At 45.4% G+C, this 22,236-nt stretch overlaps 2 protein-coding genes across 6 annotated transcripts in view; one reads left to right on the top strand and one right to left on the bottom strand.

The window, feature by feature from the left end:
- Window positions 1–15,201, top strand: part of Ampd3 (adenosine monophosphate deaminase 3) — a 43,718-nt gene extending 28,517 nt beyond the window's left edge. For all 4 annotated transcript variants that reach the window (XM_010615273.3, XM_033764141.1, XM_010615275.3 and 1 more), the window contains 9 exons: window positions 2,133–2,327; window positions 2,716–2,847; window positions 3,380–3,543; window positions 4,143–4,269; window positions 7,029–7,192; window positions 8,217–8,337; window positions 9,448–9,621; window positions 11,538–11,648; window positions 12,759–15,201. In XM_010615273.3, coding sequence (XP_010613575.1) covers window positions 2,133–2,327; window positions 2,716–2,847; window positions 3,380–3,543; window positions 4,143–4,269; window positions 7,029–7,192; window positions 8,217–8,337; window positions 9,448–9,621; window positions 11,538–11,648; window positions 12,759–12,935 — 1,365 coding nt within the window. In that variant the 3' untranslated portion in view covers window positions 12,936–15,201. The remainder of the gene's footprint in view (window positions 1–2,132; window positions 2,328–2,715; window positions 2,848–3,379; window positions 3,544–4,142; window positions 4,270–7,028; window positions 7,193–8,216; window positions 8,338–9,447; window positions 9,622–11,537; window positions 11,649–12,758) is intronic.
- Window positions 15,202–16,086: 885 nt separating this feature from the next.
- The window catches only part of Rnf141 (ring finger protein 141), a 26,687-nt gene continuing 20,537 nt past the window's right edge, over window positions 16,087–22,236 (bottom strand). For both annotated transcript variants that reach the window (XM_010615269.3, XM_010615270.3), the window contains exon 6: window positions 16,087–19,286. In XM_010615269.3, the coding sequence (XP_010613571.1) occupies window positions 19,136–19,286 (151 nt within the window). In that variant the 3' untranslated portion in view covers window positions 16,087–19,135. The remainder of the gene's footprint in view (window positions 19,287–22,236) is intronic.

Below are 22,236 nucleotides of genomic sequence, written 5' to 3'. Positions count from 1 at the left end.
CTTTCTGCTAAGAGTGGCAGGATGAATGGCTGGAAGGGGATGAGGGAGTGATGTGGCCTAGGCACATGGCTGGCTGGGATGACACACGTGGAGGCCCAGTAGATCAGATGTTTGAACCTCCGTGGATAGCATCCCCTGGACTGAGGTCAGCACCTCCTCACTCCAGCCCTGGCAGAGAGCCTGGTCACAGAGTTCTGTGGTGCAAGCTGGTGGCTGTCAGTGCCCAGGTCTGCGAAGCTGCTGTCCTCTCTGACGGCCTCCCTCAGAGCCCTTGGGCTCATGGAAGGGGATTCAGGATGACTGCTGTGACTTCAGACCACCCCTCAGCTTGCCAGATGTGTCCGGTGAATGGAGGGTGGGGTTGAGGAGGATGGAGAGATGGTGATCTCGGTGGGGGCCTCAACCTAAGATTAATGAGAGTATTTAGCAACAGAATCTAGTTGTATAACAAATTCTATTCTATCTTCTATGTGTGGAGAATGGATTGAACCAGGGCAAGAGAAAAAAATGGCAAGATAGTTATGAGGTCATTATGGGCTCAGGAGTGAGAGCATGCAGAGTTGGACTCAGGCGGCGATAGCGGGGCTAGCGAGCACTGTGTGCTTTTGACATCTCCTTGGGAGGTGGAGTTGATGGGACTGAACAGTATTAAGAGAATCGAGAGAGGAAGGTGGAGGTGACTCCTGGCTGTCCAATGTGAAGAACTGGGTGTGGGGAATACCATTTCCTGGGATGCAGAAACCAGGAAGACGTTCAGGTTTGGGCTGGGGCCAGAGATTTTTGGACCTATTAGATTTGAACTGCCTTTGAGTTACCAATGGAGATGTCAAATAGCAGGTATATGGGAAATTGTGGAGTTTTAAGCTGATGATATCCATTTGGAAGTTGGTGTTAAGAAGAAAATTAAGGGTGCAGATAGAACAGATAACCTTTGGGGAGAATGTAAAGTGAGTGAGAGGACAAGGGGGCCCAGGACCACTTGGGAGGTCTGGTAGTGAGGACAAACCTGTCTGAGGAGACTGAAAAGGAGAAGCCAGAGAGGCAAGGGACCGTTTGGTGTCATGGAACTTAGCATGATCTTGAGGTAAGCAGTCCCATGATGGATTCTGAGATCCTGAAGCTCCTTCTTGGTGCCTTCCTGGGGGTGCAGAAGTCCAAGCTCGCAGTGCCTTTCTTCAAGTTAAGACTTGCTCTAAGACATGAGCCCACACATTGGCTTAGGGTCAGGACAGCTGCTTCTAACTGGGGTTTGGATGCAAGGGTTTGGTTGAGGTGGAACTGGCTGAGAAGGGTGAGGCGTGGCTGCCCTCTCCTCTTGCTCCCACCTGGGACTTCGCTTTGAGGATGCTTTGGGTGTTCCACAGAGGTCAACTAAAGAATGGGGTTTGGCGGTGCCAGTGGTGGCCTTGAGGGTTACATGAGGATGTGGATTTCATTGAAACTATTGGACCCTATTTCATCAGTTCCTTTAGTATGTTCATCCATCCATTGATTCATGTGATACTTGGTACCAGTCTCTGGGGTAGATGCTGGAGACTTTGGTACATCAGACGTGGTCCCTGTCCTTGAGGAGCTCCCGGGCTTGTGGAGGAGTAGACAGCGTATTAGAGTGGGAAGGAGGATACGCCCAGCAGTGAGAATCTGTGCCAGACTCCCAGACTGGGCCAGGGAGATTGGATTAGTTGTGCTTAGGTTACCAAGATTGGCTTCCACGTGGAAGAGATTGGTGGGGTGGAAGGAAGGCATTTCAAGCTGAGAAATGCATGCACACTTTCAGAGTATGGTGTAGTTTGGTGCCCTGAGCACTATAAGGGGTTTGCCATAGTTGGAGCATGCAGTGGGTCAGTGGCAAAGCAAGAGTTAAGGGCTAAAGTAGTCCCAAATCCCAGGGGCACTGAGCTTTACTTGAGGATGCTGGGGCCATCGATGATTTGTTTACCGGAGTGGCCTGGTCCAATGTGCATGGAAAGGTCTCCTGATGCTGTCAGGAGGAGGTGGATTGGATGGCAAGGCTGATGGGAGGGGGGCGGTTCTAAAGTCTAGAGTGCACATGGGGAGGGCATCAGAGTATGGAGGGGCCATATGGTGCCGAGAATGGGGCCCCGCTCACACGCTGCTGGGCACTGTTTCAGGTGGACACACACATCCATGCAGCGGCCTGCATGAACCAGAAACACTTGCTGCGTTTCATCAAGCACACGTACCAGACGGAGCCTGACAGGACTGTGGCTGAGAAGCTGGGCCAGAAGATCACCCTGCGGCAGGTGTTTGACAGTCTGCACATGGATCCCTACGACCTCACTGTGGATTCGCTGGATGTCCATGCGGTGAGTGAGCTTCAGCCCCAGTGCTTTAAGCAGAAAGCAATGGAATAGTCTTTAGCCTTAAAAGGAAGAGCAAAGACTTTATTGGTGGTTGTTCAGTGGTCTTCTGTTCTGTGCTCCTTTGGCCAGCCGTATTCCTTGCCATGAGTCCTTGGAGCATGAGGCCCTTGACATTCCTTCATAGAGGGCCTCACCGAAGGGCCCTGTGGCTGGCCGTGGACAGTACATGGTTCTGGTCCTCAGGCATTTCCAAGACTGCTTGTAAGAAGCCATTTGGAAGTCCTCTTTCAGGGTGGCCACACATAAGGCCTCCTTGTAAAGTCCAGGAGAAGAGAGTGTGTGTGGTGGCTGCAGACCCATGTGGTGACCTGGTGGTGGTCTCCTCCCCCAGGGCCGGCAGACATTCCATCGCTTCGACAAGTTCAACTCCAAATACAACCCTGTGGGGGCCAGTGAGCTCCGTGACCTGTATTTAAAAACTGAAAACTACCTGGGAGGAGAGTACTTTGCTCGGATGGTCAAGGTAAGTGAGCTCTTCGCTTTTCCAAGGCCCCTTTAAGGTGTCTGCTGTTAGAGGACGGGGACCCTGTGTGGCCTCCTGTCCCCTTTCCCTCCCCAATCCCTCTCTGTCCACCATCCAGCTCAGGCAAGTCCTGAGGTGCTCAGGTGCCCATGCTCTGGTCCTGGCTGCCTGCTTCTGGGCATGGGAAGGCGGAGCAGTGTGTGCTGACTGCAGGCAAGGGAAGGGGACAGTATCCATCCTGGTAGAGTCCGCAGCATCCTGGGGGCTGTGCCCTAACTCTTGCATCCTGAACTTGGCTGGGTGCTGGCTGGCTCCGTGTGACCTGCTGCCTCCTGACCTGATTCTGCAGAGCAGTGGTGCAGACAGAAGGACTTCCTCCCAGGGGAGCCACGGCTGGGCAGTGAGTGCCGGCACAGCAGCCAGCAGACTTCTGGGTCAGGGGGCTGAGAGAGCCGGGGGCCCAGCTGGAGGCAGGGGTCTCCCTGTTGCTGGGGGCTCTAGGGCAGACTCCGCTGGTTTTTCTTCATACCAGGAGGTGGCCCGGGAGCTGGAGGAGAGCAAGTACCAGTACTCAGAGCCACGGCTCTCCGTCTATGGCCGAAGCCCACAGGAGTGGCAAAACCTGGCCCACTGGTTCATCCAGCACAAGGTCTACTCGCCCAACATGCGCTGGATCATCCAGGTGCCCCGGATCTAGTGAGTGAAGCGCTTGATGACTGCCTCAGGCCCTCTGGGGACAGCAGCACTGTGTGCATGGGCTCCTGAGTCTGCACCTTGGAAGGGTGGGGCATGTTCTGGGGTCTAAGATGTCCTCATGACAGTCACGCTCTTGCTGTTTCAAAGAATGTATATATATCAAGGTCACAGGGGAGCTCCCTCCCCACCTTCTCACTGAGGGTTTGGATGAGCCCCTGGGGTACAAAGTGACCAGGTGGTATCCACACTGTGGGTGTCTCAGCTGGGGCACTGCTGTTCTCTCCAGGTGGTCTCAGTGTGGGGTGTCGAGTTTCAGAGCTGAGAGGCACAGTCTGGATCACTAGGGGGTTTGAGGACTCCTCCCGCTCTCTGGCCTGAATCCCGTCGTCCCACTCCCGAATGGCCTCTGGCCCATGGGGATGGGCAGGCATTGACTTTGCAGACCACTGCCTGGTACTGCAGAACATGTGGGACAGCAGGAGAAAGGCCACGGCTGACTCCACTCTGGGGCTTTCGCCGGGACGCAGGCTGCTGGGGAAGTGGCTGGGGCAGGTCAAGGGGAGTAAAGGCCCCTGAAGAAAAGTCTCTGCTTCCCCTAGTGACATATTTAGGTCAAAGAAGCTGCTGCCAAGCTTTGGGAAGATGCTGGAGAATATTTTCCTGCCTCTTTTCAAGGCCACAATCAACCCTCAAGATCACAGGGAGCTTCACCTCTTCCTCAAATACGTAAGCATGGATGGCACTTGGGACAAGCTCACTATGGCAGAGGATGGGCATGTTCCCTGTGGATCCGGTCAGATTTCCTCCCTGTCCCTTACCATGGCTCCCCTTCCCGGTTCCTGTCTCCCCTGTGCCCCACGCATGGGGCTGCCAGCCCCAGGAGCCTGACTTGGTGAAATAAGGGAGCCTCCCCTGAAGGGGATGTCCCCTTCTTCCCAGAGGCAGCCCTGGGTCTGGGGCAGAATGTGTCCCAGCTGGGGAGGGGAGCAGGGCCCAAGGGCAGAGAGTCAGTGCCTGCTCAGGGGACAGAAGTGGATCTTGCCCCAGCCAGCGCCAGGATGCTGCCATGGTCTTAGAGATGCAGGCTTTTCTACCCCACTGCTTTTACTTCACACCATGTATGATTTGGTATAAGACCCACGCAATGTACTTCTCTTCCGTGTTTGGGTAGTTAAAGGAGAGAAGGAGAAGAGAAAGGGGAGAGATTTAGGAGAAAGAGAGGTGGGGAGGGGACGGTCCCTCCCTCTGGATGCTCAGAATAAAAGGGACATCAGAAGGAGCAGCATTCGGGGCAGGATGACATTTGACAGGGAGGGGCCCTGGGGGAAGGGGGTATTGAGGCTGGATGTGTAGGGGCTGCTGGGAAAGTGTGTGGACAGGCTGAGGGGTGTGGCTGGATTATGTTTAGGCAAGTGTCCTCGAGCTGTTGTTCCGAGGATAGCCTGGGACAGGGTGGCTGCGGGTGGGGGAGAGGCAGCGTGAAAGGCAGGGACCCTCCAGTCCTGTGGACGTGGTAGGTGTTGAATCGTCGGTAACAGCTCACATCTGTGCGTGCTTGCCACCTGGCCAGCTGTACACTACCCCCAGGATCACTTCAGCCTCACATTGACCCCATCTTTGTCTCCGTTATGCTGTTGGCAGAGCCGTCCTGTGTGGTGCTGTGTCCTAGAGCAGAGGACAGTGGGTGGCAGATGTGCGGGACGTGTGCTCAGCTGCTGTTTGTATCACTGAAAGCTCTAAAAGGTTCCACATCGCTGTCCTAGAGGCCGTGGGAAGGGTCCCCAGGGACTCTCCCTCTTAATCCTCACAACAGCCCATGCAGCTGCTAGCTCCAGGCTTACACTGGAGGAGATTAAACAGAGAAGTCCCAGAGCTAGAAAGTGGCAGAACTGGAATTCATTCACTGCCTCCCATGTGGGGGTGAGCCTGTGGCCCTGTGTAGGGCAGGGCACGGACTCTGGGAGGAGGTGACTCCTTACAATCTGGGCAGGGACTGGAGCAGACCAGGATGCCTCAAGTGTCTGGTTTTCTAAGAGGGTGGATTCTGTGTCCCTAGGAAGCCTCTGGCCATGGTGGGGAAGAGCAGGATTGGTCAGGGTTGGGAGAGGGAGAAGGAAAAGAGGGAGAGGACGAGGTGGATGCGGACAGGAGGAGGAAAAGAGGGAAAAGGAGGAAGAAGGGACAGCAGCAGAGGAGGAGGAGGAAGAGGATGTTGAGGCCCTGGCTGCTGAGACCTGGGGAGGGACCTGGCCTTATGCTCTTTCCAGGCCCCAGAGTGTTCTGGTGATGTACAGGGCTAGTGAGAAGATCAGAGCTTGATGCCCTTTCCAGCCCCCTAGTCCCATCAAGGGGCCATTTAGAGCCACAGTGAGCCCTGTTGTTTCCTTGAACACAGCCTCATGATTTCGTGCTCTTTTGGACACCTCTTACCCAGGTGGGAAGTAAGAGGCTGGCAGACCAGGCTGTGACCTGGGCCTTGGGCTGGGAGCCCCCATTCCCAGCTCGGGTCAGCTGTAGAGTAAGGTGAACAAACAGTCTTTCTTTCTCCTGTCTGGGGTTCAAAGGCCCCTTTCCAAAATACTTCTGTGGCTGAGCAAAAGGAAGGAGACCTGTTTGCAAAGCCACTGGTGCTGGCCAAAAGCTGTGTTTGTGGGTGCTTCTTGATTGGGCTGTACCTCTAGGGTTGGTCACAAGGCTCTGTGAGTCCAGCCTGGAGACTGGTAGTCGGGGAGACTCTAGGCTTACGGATGGGTCCCAGCTGCGGTCTAACTGCAGTGGAAGGGAAGTTTCCTGAGGCTCCTCTGACCAGCCCACAAGGAAGCAGAGCTGCCTCTGGGAGCCGTGGGTCAGCCTGGCCGGGCCCTCTGGGTCTGCTGGTAAGGCATCCAGCTGGTGTCTTGAGGCTGTACCCGGACATGTGCCAAGGTAACCACCATTTATAGCCTCCAAAGGCAGACCCGAAGCCTGGATGTCCTACTTGGGCAACTGCCTCAATCACTTTGGCTTGGTTTGCCCAACTATAGAATGAGGCTCATAGGCCACCCCTCCCTTACAGTGTGGGCTCTGACCTTCAAATTAGCTGGTGTGTGTGAAGGGCTTCAAGTAGGGCCTGGTGTGTAGGGGCACAACCTCTTGTCACTGCTGCTGGCCGTGGCTACTGTCCCCTGCAGTGCTGGCTTCCTGGACACAGTAGAGGGACAGGGGACAGATATGGCTACTCTCTCTGGCCCAGCCCGAATTCTCACCACTGCCGTGCAGGGGCTGGGCACTCTCCATCCTGGCCTCCTGGGCACTTTGGGAAACTGAGGGGACAGAATGTGCTGTGGTACCTGGGGGGGATGTGGCCTCAGCAGATCCAGGCCCAGCCAAGGTGTGCACCCCAGAGGCCTTGGGCAGCTCGGCTCTGAGCCAGTGGATGCCGAGCTGAGCCTGAGTCCTGGCCTTCCTGCCTTGCCTTGGTGCTCAGGACCTCCTCTCCTGCCCAGGTGACAGGGTTTGACAGCGTGGATGATGAGTCCAAGCACAGTGACCACATGTTCTCAGAGAAGAGCCCCAGCCCAGACATCTGGATCAGCGAGCAGAACCCGCCCTACAGCTACTACCTTTACTACATGTACGCCAACATCATGGTGCTCAACAACCTTCGCAGGTGAGGGAGCTGGCCCCATGCCTGAGCTTGCATTCATATGTGATCCACTGTGTCTGTGTGTACTTCAGCCAACACATGTCCACGTGTCCAAGGGGGCGCTCCCTAGGATACTACACAAGCACGTCACATGAGCGCACACACGCAGACATCACTACTGCAACACACATGCCAGTATGGACGTGGACTGTATGTACAGCAAAGCTGCGCACCACATGTTCATGTGTACACAGTCACCGACACACCTCCATGTGTACCTGTACATCTCTGAGACAGTGGAAACATAGGACATACCCACACAGGCGTGTTCACTCACTCCCACACCAACAATGTCCACACACTCATTTATGCTCTCAACAGATTACTGCAGCTGCAATGCGATAGGCACAGTCCTAGGTACTGGGCAGAACACAGCCTGTCTGTGCACGTCTCATGGATGGTCTCATATGCATGGGCTGCCACTGACACACAGAGGCAGGCATGGGCAGCGGTTCCGTGCCCAGAGCCACAGGACACCAAACCATCCCCTCTTTCTGTAAGTCTTGCCCCCCACCTTTCCCTGCTGGGTCAGGGGTTTCATTACCATGGGGTCACAACAGAAAGGAGAGGCCTGGTATTAGGGTAGTGGCAGTCCTGGGCTGAGCTTTTCAGGGTGAGGGTTCTAGCTCTAGTTGCCAGTGACCTATTCAGTAGGTGTGAACGCGGAATTCTCTCTGGGCCTTGGTTTGCCCCATTTTGTAACAAAGGAATTGGACTTGGTTTCCCAGGGTGTTTCTTGCTCTGGAGCTGATTGGTGACCCAAGGCCTGGTGATGAGTGGGAGGAGCTCTCTGTACCACTAGGCCCTTCTCTGCCCTTGGAGGTCCTGTCTGTTGGCTCTGAGGTGCTCTGGGATAGACCTCTGCATCTTAGGAGGTGTCATCTCTGAGGTGTGCCGGCCATGCCATGGGCGACTCTCTCCGGGAGTGGATCTTGGGCTGGGGTGCGGGCCCCAGGCAGACTGAACCAGGACCTTCCTTCTCCTCCAGAGAACGGGGCCTGAGCACGTTCCTGTTCCGGCCTCACTGTGGGGAGGCCGGCTCCATCACCCACCTGGTGTCTGCCTTCCTCACTGCTGACAACATTTCCCACGGGCTGCTCCTCAAGAAGGTAAGTGACTGCTCATATGACCCTGCCCTGCCCTGGGCTCCTTGAGGCTCCTGCCCAGCCCCTGAAAGCTCTGGCCCGTGATGCTAGGGTCGGGACTTTTTTCTGGGGTGAGATATCTGTAGTCATCTTGGTTTAATTTTTAATTTTGAGAGCAGTATAGCCAAACACATTCCAATTTAGATTTTCCAAAACTTGGAGAAATGAAAAAAAAACACTTATTGCTACTACCTTATAGAATCAGCTCTATTAGCATTTCAGTATTTCCAACTCCTTTTATCCACACCATATTTTAATCTATTTATGATAAATACAGAATTTCGGTTCCTGCTTTGTCCCTTGATGTTGTATAACAAGCATTTTTCTGTGCTGCACATAATACCTAAACTCTTCACTCTGCAGGCCTTTGGGTGCACCATTGGCCACTTGATGTATAATGGGCTCCACCAGTTCCCAGTGGTGGACACATAGCGTCCTTCTGGCTTTTCCCATGTAAATGTGCTGTCATGAGCTCTGGGCACTCTCTGAAGCTTCCCATATTTTGGATCATTTTCATAGGAGGAGTGCAGTTTGCTCCCAGTGCTTCCCTGCCCTGATCCTGGCAGGTCCGGGCTCATGTGACATTTAGGTATGAGATGTGTACTCATCAGACCACTGTAGCCTGGCCAGGTCCACCCCTGCCCAGCCTTTGGGGTATATCTCCGAGGGGCTAGAGTGTTCACAGTCCCAGTCGGAAGGTTTACAGTCAGAGAAACAAAGCCACCCCCATGGGGCATCTGGAGGCCTGACCGCAGCGAGTCAGGGCCTGGGGAGGGAGAGCCACAGTTGCTGACTAAAGCCACTGCCCTTCTGCCCCAGGCGGTACCTCCCCTTGGAGCCAGAGTGGGCACTTCAGACAGTGGGGAGGAGGGCCGGGCCTGGAGGGCTGGCATGTGACATAGGAATGAGAGAAACGGGGCCAGGGAAGGAGAGACAGCGCGAGTCTCAAAGTTGTGGCTTTGGGGAACTCAGGCTTGGTTGGTACAGACCCAGCCCAAGCTCTGGTTTCCACTGCTGAATGTTTCTCCTGTCCCGTCCTGCATGTGTCACATGAGTTTGGTGGTTTTTTTGCAGAGTCCAGTGTTGCAGTACCTCTACTATCTGGCCCAGATCCCCATTGCCATGTCTCCTCTTAGCAACAACAGCCTTTTTCTGGAATATTCCAAGAACCCCCTTCGGGAATTCCTGCACAAGGGGTTGCACGTCTCCCTCTCCACCGATGACCCCATGCAGTTCCACTACACGAAGGTGACAACTCCAGGGGAAGGGCCATGGTGTCCCAGCAGCCTTGGTCCACTCCTGCCCTTCCACCATGGGGACCTATGCCCAGTGCTCAGTTTGGTGTTTGGGTGAGGGGTTGGTGGTCCAGTCAAGGCAAAGGGTGAACCCTTCTTGGCATCTTTGAACCCCTGAAGGCATAATTGGATTTCTTTGTCTTTCTCCATTTTCTCTTCCTTTGATATCTACTAGTTCTGTGACCTTGGTAAAGTTATTAGTCCTCTCTGTATTGAATTCCTCTTCATCGGTAAAATAGGGCATACACGTGCCTCTACTTGTGGAGATTAAGATAATGAATTCAATTTAATCAAATAGGGTCTAATATGCAGCACGTGTTCAAAATATCAGGCGCCTTTTGTTGTACCATGATTATTATTGCACTTGAGATCTCTGGGAAGAAAGAAGGGAAAGGTGATGTCATGCCTGGGAATCAACCATGAGTGTGCTTAGCACATTTTGATGGTGCTGACAAGACCAGGCACTGATTAGCAAAATGGAAGCATCCGAAGTCTTTTCAGGCAGAGTTTCTCCCGTCTTTGGGTCTCTGGATCTCTTTATACTCTGGGAAGAACTGAAGCCCTATATGGATTGTATCTATTGTTAGAAACTGATGAAAAACATTTACAACACTAACTCACTTAAAAATAACAGTAATGGACTTGTTATATAAATAGCAATTTTATGAAAAATAACTATTTCCCAGAACAAAAATATCGAGGAGAGTGGCACTGTTTTGCAATTCTGCAAATCTCTTTAATGTCTTCCTTAATAGAAGACAGCTGGATTCCTGTATCCGCCTCTGCATTCAATTTGTTGTTTCTTTCAAAGCTTGTGAAAATCACCTCGCATCACAAAGATACATAGTTGGCAAAGGGAGGACCTTTCAGAAGGTCTCTAGTTGCCTGAGGTCCTAGGACCACACTTTGAAAACCCCGGGTCTAGGAGACAGAGGCGATAGGGTGGGTGGGGGAAGAGATCTCAGAGGGGCCAGTGATCACTGTCAGCTCTTTCACCTCCCCGGAGATAAAGTGGCACCGCTGCTCAAACTCAGCCCTTTCAGGATTACACCATCTCCCCGCTGGTACTAGGATCATTTTTCATTTAATGTTCCCTCTCTGCCTGAGTACGTCACTCATACTTTTACTTTTGGGCAATCTTAAGAAAATGGTGTTGGATAAAAAAGGAAGACTGAAGAACAGGTAGTATTAAAAATGTATCTGACTAGAGAGGTGTTAAGTAAAAATTTGTGGGAGGCCATGGATGTGGACTGAGAGCCTCTGTTGGGCTCCACAGACCAAACAAATGTAAACTTTAGTCATAGTGACTGAGCTTTGGTTGCTTGCAGAGGTCCCTGGAACCAATTAACTGATTAAACTGTACACAACAAACTAGTTCAGCTGTAGCCAATTGACTAAGCTGTAGCCAATTAAGTTATTTTCTGTGCCTCACTTCTGGTTTTCTGTAAATACTGTGGGTCACATTGTTGGTTGGAATTCTCAGAATCTGCTCTGGGTAGAGGAGCTACTGAGCCATTCTTTTTTTTTCTTAATAGATTACTAGGCTAGTCCAGGAAACATTCCTGGACATTGTCACAGGAGAGCAAGCTGGCATCCCTGTGATGACCAGCCCTGAGTTTTAAACACAATAGGCTCTTAGTCCTGGTCAACAAACAAATGCAGAGGAGTTCTTTTAATTCTTTTTTGTGACCTGTAATCACACACACACACTAGGAGTTTGGAATGTAAGGTGTGATTGTTTGATGATGGAGGTTCCAGCTGGAAAAGAAAGGTGAAATCTGCCGTGCATGTTGGTTTTCGTTTTGGTTTTGGGAACACGTGATTGATGCCATGTGCCCTCTAATCCGTGTCCTCTGGGCCGGGATCTAGGAGGCACTCATGGAGGAATACGCCATCGCTGCGCAAGTGTGGAAGCTGAGCACGTGTGACCTGTGTGAGATCGCCAGGAACAGTGTGCTGCAGAGTGGCCTCTCGCATCAGGTACGGTGCGCGAGGGGCTGTCCCTAATCCTCTCATCCTTTCAACAAATGGGCAAAGAATGCCTACTGCGTGCCAGGCACCTTCAGGGCCCTGGGGATCTGTGGCAATCAGCACAAGTAGGGTCTCTGGTACAGTGACACTCGAGCCCTTGGAGCAAATCCTTGGGGACCTCCTGCATGTTCACGGCTGCTCCCTCACCTTTCTCAGACACCCCTTGGAGTGACCTGCCGTGGTCACCCATGCTAAAACAGCCATATACTTGCCATCATCTTTTACTGCCTTCCGTAATCCTTCTCACTACTGACAATGTAACGTGCATTTCCTTACGGGCCCGGCAGTGCTGGTACACAGCAGGTGCTCAGTACTTCTGGGATAGATGACTGCATCTAGATTGGAGGAGAGAAACTCTGGGATGGAACCTGGGAACTAGAAGTATTTGTACAGCTTGCTGCATGATTTTGATGTGGAACCAGCATTGAGAACTGTGCTGTGGATGGTTCCTGGAAGCAACCTTGGATGTCACTGGTACAGGAAGAGGTGGTATCAGGTGCCACCCTTATGGGTGGTAATGCGAGGGAGACTTAACTCATTTGTGCCAAAGACTGCAGTGTTTTGAAATTTTTCCACAAAATTCATGTTACCTAGAAAAACGCAAGAAACAAGTTTGAGGAGAGAAAATCATGTTGCATTTTTATGAGTGCTTTAAAAATGGAACACTAGACACCGAAGGGTGGAAGGTCAGGATTGTTTGTGTGGAGTTGTTCCTGGGATCGGCCTTCCTCAGACACACCTGCCTGCCCTTGTCACCTTCCGCGAAGTGAGGAGCCTCAACTTCACCTTACCTTCTCCGTCTCTGGCAGCTCCTGCAGTTCTTTCTGTTCAAGGAAATCAATCATAGGAATGAAGGGAATGACTGAGGGGGACAGGGTGACATTCTCAAGGACACAGAGGCTGGAAGGGGTATTTTGAGTTCTGTGGGGAGACGTCCTGATTGAGGCTCTGCTTCGGGGGGATGCTGTGTGTACTGTGGATAATGACAAAGCTGCCCATGAGGATACAGAAAGTGGCTGGAAGGTGTATTGTTTCATTGGTATTTCTCTTGATCCACAGGAAAAGCAGAAGTTTCTGGGACAGAATTACTACAAAGAAGGACCCGAGGGAAATGATATTCGAAAGACAAATGTCGCTCAGATCCGGATGGCATTCCGATATGAGACTCTGTGCAATGAGCTCAGCTTCCTGTCTGATGCCATGAAATCGGAGGAGATCACAGCCCTGAACAACTAGGTCCAGCAAGCAACTTGCATCTTAACTTTTTGGTTTAATTTCAGACCTTCTGGGGCTACTGTGGTGAAACAAAGACACCAAACAATGGCTTTCCTCTACGAAGAGGATACTGCCGGAAGAATTTCAGACTCTGGATTTTGGTTGCACTGTTCACTTTAAAACTGAACATGCCCACTTACGTTATTATTAATTACTGAGTAAGGGTTGGTGACTTCTCCTTGGCTATCTGGGAGCTGGTACTTGTCTGTACTTGTTCCTAATTTTCCATATATTTCTCTTGTAACTTAACTGCCAGTGCCTGAATTGTTGGAGCCTGGATTTTCCGTGGTCAAATGCCATAAGGCATGAAGTGTGTACGATTTTCTGTCACTCCTTTCTGTATGCCCTGCAGGCAAATGGTAGTCCTTCATTTCAGCCTCTGGCTGGCTGGATGCCTTAAATAAAATCGACTTCAAAGCTCCCTTTCATAAAGGGGCTATTTTGAGAGAAAATAGAAGAGTCCTTTCTTGACCATTTGTTGTTTAGGAATTTAACCTGTTTTGTTTAGCTCCCACCCCCTTGCACCTTTCTAGTAGGAAGCAGTAAGTTACGAACAGTCACTCGTATTCTGTGTTGGTTTCCTTGTCCTGAAAGCGGGGGCTCAGACTAGGCAAGTGTTTTCAAATACACTGTGATCCCCCCCCCACCCCGCTTGCAGACCACTCCAGGGTTGGGGAAGAAACACAGTGGGGTTCTGGCAGTGGTCAGCAACTGCTTTCATCAGTTTTACATTGGGCCTGCTAAGTATTCTCACCTGGACTAAGGGCGTTGCAAAGTGCAGGACCAGCTGACCTGTGTTCCCTTTAGCTATAAATATCCTTTGTTTGTAGCCCAATTATTATTTACCCATGAAGAGTTAGGCTAGTGAAGTTTGCTTAAGGTCACACTGCTAGTAACAGGACCAGCATTAGATTCAGTAGGTCTCACCAAAAATAATTTTTTTTAAACAATAACCTAGCACTTTTTTGTTAAAGGCAAAATTTCTTGCTTTAAAATGAAGGTTTCTTCAGATGACATGGTCCCAGGGGACAAATAGCATTTTTAAAATGCCAGTCTGCAATTAAGGTTTATCAATATATTCTTCATCTGTGTTACTAGTGCCTCATTTATTTAAATGCTCAAATGCATATGGAGTAACTCAATGAATCTCACCTTTTTAAGGGAATGTGCGCGGATTACTCAACAAGCTGCTCAAGAATCTTTCTAAATATCTGTGGGCAAATTCAGACTATAGGAAGTCTGAGTCATTATAAAGTTAGATGAAGCCAATTTTTGCCTGGGAACATGCTTACTTCATTTTCGATTGTCTTGTCCTGTGACTGTGGCTGCCCACCCAGGTCAATTTAGTGTATGGAACAATAAATGTAACCTTTTGTACTTGGAAAATATATATATATGCTATCTTATAGCTAATAATAAAATCAATGAAAGTCATTATCTTAGGGATTACTTTTGAAATTCCTCCATTTGAATACATTTGCCCTAACATAGCAAGTACTGTAGTTTTTCATTATCTGTATCATGAATTTTTAAAGTTATTAAAGTGTCAGGACTGTGACTCAATTTAAAATGATTTCAAGTTAATATTTAAAGCAAAAGTGTGTTTTTTAAGACTGGGCAGGATGAAAAGCTGTCAGTTAACTTTATTTTTTTACTGAGACATGGACGACACTCACTAGTGAAGCTAACTAGACCCAGAAGGCAACCTCTGCTATCTCTATCTCTTCTCTAACTTCTAGCCTGTTACTAGTTCATCAGTGGAGCCGCTCATCCTCATTTTTCCTGGGGTATTGCTGTAGCCTGTTCAGTCAACACATGTTGGCTTTACCTGCCCTGCAAGCTTTTCAGACATCCTTTTCTAGAGTACTCTGTGTATTGTTGCACTTAACTGTCTTTTTGGGGTGAACCCCTACTTTCCTTTGTGTTCACCTGTGGAATCAAAGGCAGTGGTATACTGTGCCCAGGTTTCTAAAGGAATGGATTTGAGGTAGTTATCCTATATTTATTCTACAGGGCTTCAGTTTGCTTTATGTGTTACTTCAAATTGTATTGTCAAAATGACCACTGTAATTACTCTTTGCTTGATGAACATACATCTCAGCTTCTGGGTTGATATTTACTGAGGTCTGTTCCCGGCCTTTACTATCTCCTGAATTAAAGCAGAGTTGAAAGTACATGTCACTGGCTTCCTCTTTTACTGTACAGGTGAAACAGTATCGTCTCTTCCTAGGTTGGTAAACACAAGTAGGATTGATTATTGATTATCCCTCAACTGTGACTATTATAAAGAGTAGCTCCTTCATAAATGGAACACAGATTAGATAAAGTTTCTTGGAAGTTTTTACCCTCAGTCTCTAAGGAGTATTTTATTCGAGGATAATAAGACTATAAACAATCTTACAAGATTATCAAAATATATCTCTGAGGTGTCTGTCAATAGCATTTCTCCACAGTACTGTACGATCATGATATGCATCAGTAAATTTAATTATAAGTTGCCTCTTCCTTTACAAGTCTTTCCTCTTCTCAGTACTGATTCTCAGATGCATCTCAAATACATTCTTATATTCTGAATATGGTTTTACAAGGTAAACATCAAACCACCATAGGATAGTTTATCAATTAGTTTTGCTATCAAGACAAAAAGACATGAAAACAAATGAATCTGTCAACTGTTTATATTACCGTTATGTTGTCCATTATAAATGTGGGGGATCAGCTGATCTCCCCAGTATCCAAGTAATTATCGTATTTCTGGTAGACAATGAGGTTCAGTTAAGAAAATAAAGACACAAGCTGGGCATGGTGGTGCGTGCCAGTAATTCCAGCACTCGGGAGGCTGAGAAGGGAGGATCTTCGAGTTCAAAGCTAGCCTGGGTTACATAGTGAATTCAAGGCCAGCCTAAATAACATAGAGAGACCCTGTCTCAAAAAAATAAAATAATTTGAAAAAAGAGACAACAGTTAAAAATACAACTTCTCCAGATTGCCTTTTAATGAATCAAGTTCATAATGTTAAAATCACCAAACCAAAAGATATTTCCAAGGAGTCATTATCTAGATATATATTAGATATTATGGAAATCAACCAATTTGAATAATACAACTTCTCCAGATTGCCTTTTAATGAATCAAGTTCATAATGTTAAAATCACCAAACCAAAAGATATTTCCAAGGAGTCATTATCTAGATATATATTAGATATTATGGAAATCAAGTCCAATTTGAAATTAATCTCAAGACAGCACACACATCACACCCCCCCAGAGCACAATATAAAATAATCCTCTAAGGAATATAAATATTTAGTATACAAGAAAGTGAAATTATATGATAAGAAAAAAATATTTGAAGTTAGCAAAAACTTCTTGCTAAAGATTATTGCACAATTTATCCGTTTCTCCTAGAGATAAAACACATACTACTGTCAACCTCTAAATGCATTACATAGTCAAACTCATTTTCTCAAACTAAAGTTCTACAGCATTATGAGTAAATGCTTTGTTACTGAGTTAGGATTGAGAACACTAAAAATCATAAGACAAATTCCTTAGACTACACGAGACCATTTCACAAAACCTAGAAGGCACACATATTTCCTATCATAATAAATGCGTTTAAGTACTTCATATTTAAAAAAGACAAACCTGTACAGAGTAGGAAAAAAATGTACATTTCATCTATTAAACAAATTTACAACATCTGTGGTTAGATATTACAGTAGAACCTACCTAACATTCACATCTCAAGAATTATCACCCAGTTTTAATGAAGCGAGCAGAGACCCATGTTCATTTACTTGATAAGGCTAGTTAGTATAAGACATTGTGTTTTTCACAGTAGATCAGTTAGTGTTTTGGAGCTCATACTGTAGGATAAAAAGGTGCAGCAACATCAAGTCACTGGCCTCACTGGGCTCACCCCATAGTTCCTTCCAGAGTAAAGGATTCTGGAGACAAAATCATTAGCTATACCTGGAAATACCCAAAAACTTGTAAAGTCACATTGTTCGTTTTCAGAAACTCTTTAAAATTAGGCAATCTGAATTAAATACAAGTCAAATCCAAAACAATTTAAATTTCTAGAACTGGAGAACATCTCAGAGGATTATTTATCACAAAGTTCTTTCTATAGAAGAATCAACGGAGGAGATTCAGGGAATTGCAAATTGACTTGAATTGAAACTTTTGACCTCATCTCAATTTTTAAAAATAACTGTTGAAATTATTACTCAACAAATTCTAATATATTCTGTATCAGCTGTAATTATGTATTTTCATTGGTTGACTTAATATTTACTCACTGGAATTTATAAAGGGAATTATGATTCATGTAGTAGAGTAGGGTGTGTGTATGCACATGTGTATAAGGGTTCTAAGATTTTTACTTTGGGGAAAAGAAAATATTATGAAATATTATGAAAACCACAGATAAAACCTGTTTCTAAAGGAGGAAGCTACAAACAAGAGTAAGATATTTTCTCAAAATTATATAGCCATTAGGTGTACTACAAGGTGTAACAGAGTCCCCAGAACTCTGCATGTATAAACCAACAAAAGCGAGTATAACTATTTGGTACTCAGCATGAATATCAACAGATTAGTTTTCAGTCTTTTGGGTGCAAAATCAAGTTGTAATAGACATTTTCCCTTGAGATAGATTTTATTTGCATACCTACTAAAATCTTAATAAAAACTTAATAACCCAAAATTTATGTCATCAATAAGCAGCAACTTGGTGTACCTTGGCACTTAGAAAAATAGTAATATTTGCAAGTTACCAATAATAGGTCAGAAAATTTACATGGAATGTTAAAATATTGTTTTAAAGAGACTTCAGGCCCTAATATTTTTTGTGTTGAAATGTTAATGTTAAAATTTTTACTTCATAAGATCTAAAAATTGGTTGAGGTGCTACTGAAGATCATAATTCCACTTTTATCATCATCATCATCATTTTTTCTCCTGTACTAGGGATTGAACTCAGGACCTTGCACTTATGAGGCAGATGCAGTGCCACTGAGCTAAATCTCTGGCCCTCATAATTCTTTTACTATATCCCTTTACAGACTTTCTAAGGAAATAGAGTGAAAGAGTATGACAGCCAAATTACCTTCTAGCTTGCAGAGGTGTCTTACATATAGCGAAAAGCCTCATCCTATGTCCTTCTCTCTCTCTCTTTTTTGGTACCAGAGATCGAACTCAGGACCTTGTGCTTGTGAGGCAGGCACAGTATCACCGAGCTAAATCTCCCGCCCCTGTTCTTCTCTTAATCTAATAAATTTGAGGACTTTGAAACCTCAGAAAGATGTCTTGGAGTTAAAAGCACCATAAACAAATTTGAATTACTCATCGTAATCTGTAAATAGGTATGAATTTGTGATGAAGAAAAATTTCCTTCTGAAACTCCAGGATGCATGAACATTATCAAAATCTGCTTAAACAGTTTTTCAGCTTTGGGAAGGCATTTCTAGAACAGTCAACAAGATTCTTCAGCAGAAATTCATTTACAAGGCAAAGATCCAACTTTATAGTCCTTACCCAAATTATGTATCCTAAGAATGACCTCTAAAGTAAAAAATGTGTAGTTGAAAAATACGCTGTTGAAGTTATGTGTAAGTTATGGAACTGGCTCACTCCAAGGAAAAATTATCAAAGGAGCAATAATTAACCACAAGGGGGCATAATACACACTCCTTAGATTCCAGCAGAAAGATTAGTTTTAAGTAGTAACATGCACTTTCACATAGTCTATGTTTTTAGTCATTAAATTTTTCTCAGATGGTTGCAAATTTTCAAAATTCAAGTCTTTGAACCTAACTAAAAAGACTCCAGAATATACCTGCTCTGAAAAATTGTAGTTTGTCCAAAGCCTCTAGAAATATTGCTATAATTTGCTAGCAAAGGTTTCAAGAGCAATTAGTTCTAATATACATTAGAACAGATAAAATACAGTTTAAAACAGTAGCAAATTTTAGTTTACCATGAATGGAAGACATGGAAAGTTTATTTAAAAAATGGGACACATTATCAGAATAACAAAAATTAGAGGATGGGAAAAAGTAGTTCTTCTGTATCTGTGCCAGAAGATACCTCCATTCTTCCTCCCTGACCACAAGGTATTTGTAGCCCACAACAACAAAAGAAGCTCTTCCCCCAGGTCATGGCCTGTGAGGCTGGCCTGCCTCATCAGCCATGTTAAGAATATAATTAGCCATGTCATCTTCTGTGGGTGCATCTGACACTACCCAAGACTCATTTGCTCCAGTCATCTGCAGGCGACAAATAGGGCAATTTCTGTGTCGATCACTCCTATTAGGGAAATCAAAACAAGAACAGCTTATTTTCCTTTTTTCTTAGAAATGGGTTTGACTGAAAAGTAATATACGTATGTGGACTTAAAAAAATTAATCAGCATAGAAGTACACAGTGAAAAATAATTCCTATACTAAATTCTCTTCCTCCAGTATATGTGCATATATCTTGTAGACCATTATGTATCAGCATGGGTTAAAACTGTTTATGCTTTTTAAAACATAAACTATATGGTTATATCATAATTTATTTAACTAGTGTCCCATAAAAGGATGTTTAGTTTGTTTCCTTGTCTTTTGCTGCTACAAGCAATGCCATTAATTTATATCCCTGTGCCCAAATAGATAAAGTTTTCCCTTATAATAAAAATTCCTTGTCCTGAGAAGAAACTCCCTCTCACAAATGGAAGATCTGGTCACAATGTAAAGTGTAAATATTTATTTGTATTTAAATGAAGACATTATGCTAGAAATAATTTCTTGACAGTGACAAGGGAATAAGGAGGCAGAAAAAGTGGTTCCAGTTGTTTTTCCCAGCGGTGTTTATGTACACACATCTTAACAATGTAACTATGCTTACAGGTCTGACACAAAGTTCTGTGGTTCATAAGTAACATGAACACTTAAAGCAACTATAAAAATGGAGGACTCAAGGTTTAAAATAAGATGAAATTTATAGGCAGATGGTTTTTCTGATAGGGAAAGGATACATACATATAATCATTTAAATTTAGGTCATGTTTTCCAAAGGCATTTTTTTCCTTGTCAAATCTTATGGAAACTTAAAAATAGTGTTTGAGCCAGAAATATATTATGCAAGGAAAAATGTTTTTCTCTTCATCTCTCAGTGAAACCTGGGACCAAAGTAATCAAATTATATCAACGGCTCTTTGGCTTTTGTGCAAAACTTTAGACATGTATTCCAAAAACTAAATGTGAAAGCCAGAGCTGGCATATACTATTCAGGTTTATTTCTGGTTCCCCAGAGATATTTTACAAGATAATTATGTGTGTTTGTCTGTGAACAAAATCACAATTTAAAAATAGTCAACTTCTACTTCTGGCCAAGAGAGACCAGATTTATTTCCCACTTAAAACAACTAAAATACAGGGCAAAATGTAGAAAATAATGATTTGGAAGTGGTGGTGCATGCCTGTAATCCTAGCACTCTGGGAGGCTGAAGCAAAAGGATCACAAGTTCAAGCCCAGCCTAGGCAACTTAGCAGCACCTTGTCTCAAAAAAGCAGGTGGTGGCGATGGTGGTCTGGGGATACAGCTCAGTGCAGAAGCCCTAGGTCCGATCCCTACTTACGTGTGTGTGTGTGTGTGTGTGTGTGTGTGTGTGTGTGTGTGTGTGTGTGTGTGTGTGTGTGCGCGCGCGCGCGCGCGCGCACGCACGTGTGTTTACACACATGATTCACATAAAGCTAAAAAGGTATCAGGCAACAAGGACAATGATTCCTGAGAGGTGTGAAGCCCTGTGAGAGTTTCCATGCCCTAAGGGGGGAACCTTCCAGAGACCAAGCACACTCCCAGCATTGAAGAGACCATTGACACTCTGGGGAGGTCAAGCAGTTACTCTGTACAGGGCAGATTACTGGGAAGGAGAGAGCTAAACAGAATAGTTGTAGAGATCTGCAGAAGGTCCCCCTTCACTGTCTTCAGCAGAGTACAGATCAGTGTGTGCAGGTGAAGCCAAGGATTAAAGGCAACAGCACCTAAAGCTCACAAAGGGAATGGGATACTTCCTGTTTTCACCAACCACACCAGAACACCTCATAATTCTTTCAGATTAAATACAGTATTCCAAAGGGTCCTACCTCATTAGTGGGGCATAATTAGCATTAAACACTGATCTGGTCCCATGTAATAACTCATAAAAGGTTCAGACTGTTTCTAAGTAATCTAATTATAATCCAGAACAAAGCTCAGGAATATTTTTAGTAATGTAAAAGTATCTAGTACCTAAAATGTAAAACTCATAATATCTGACATCCAATGAAAAACTACAAAGGATACAAAGAAATAGGAGAAAAATATAGCCCATATTAAAGACAAACATCAATCAAAACAACCCAGAACTGTGACACATGGTAGAATTAGCAGATAAGAACATTGAAATTATAACTATATTCCATATATTCAAAACAGTACAGGGAAGATCAATTATATTAGATGGGACATAGAAAATATTAAAAATTCAAGCATGTGGAAATGAAAACAAAAATATCTAAGGTAAACAAAATTATACTTAGTGCAATTCATGGTAAGTTAGACATTGCAGGAAAAAAAGATTAGTGAATTTGAAAAGACATAATGACTATACAGTATGAAATACAAATTCAAGTGGTCTAATGTAAAGTAACAGGAATCTTGTAAGTAGAGGGAAGAGAAAAATAGTAAAAATTTTTTTGAGAAAATAAAGGTTGAAAAAATTTCAATTATTGACACTTTACAAATCTGAGTTCAATATATTCCAAGCACAAGAAACACAAGAAAATGAATACAAAAACAAAAAAAAGACAACTCTAAGGCATACCATACTCAAACTGCTTAAAACCAGTGAAAAGATAAAACCTTAAAATAGCCAGAGGGAAAAAAAAGGACACATTATCTCTGGCGGAATAAAAATAAGGATGACAGATACAGGAAAACAATGTAAGCCAGAAGAGGTGGAGCACCATCATTCAAGTACTAGAAGTAAAAATACTGTCTAGAATTATGTAGCAGAAAAAAAAAATCTTTAAAAAAAAATTCAGAAATTCAAGAAAAACCTATGGAGTTTCTAAAAATCTATCAGAACTAACAAACAAGTTGAGTAACTTGAGTGTGGGATGCAAGACTGATGCACAAAAATCTATTACCTTTTAAACACTGGTATTAAATGATTAAAATCTGAAGTAAACCCCATTTGAAAATAGCAAAAAAAAAAAAAAAAAAAAAAAAA

Source organism: Fukomys damarensis, unplaced genomic scaffold (genome assembly GCF_012274545.1).
Source record: "Fukomys damarensis isolate Sample0158 unplaced genomic scaffold, DMR_v1.0_HiC HiC_scaffold_16, whole genome shotgun sequence".
Lineage (NCBI taxonomy): Eukaryota > Metazoa > Chordata > Mammalia > Rodentia > Bathyergidae > Fukomys > Fukomys damarensis.
Note: the sequence above shows the minus strand (reverse complement) of the source record. Positions and strands in the feature narration are given on the sequence as shown.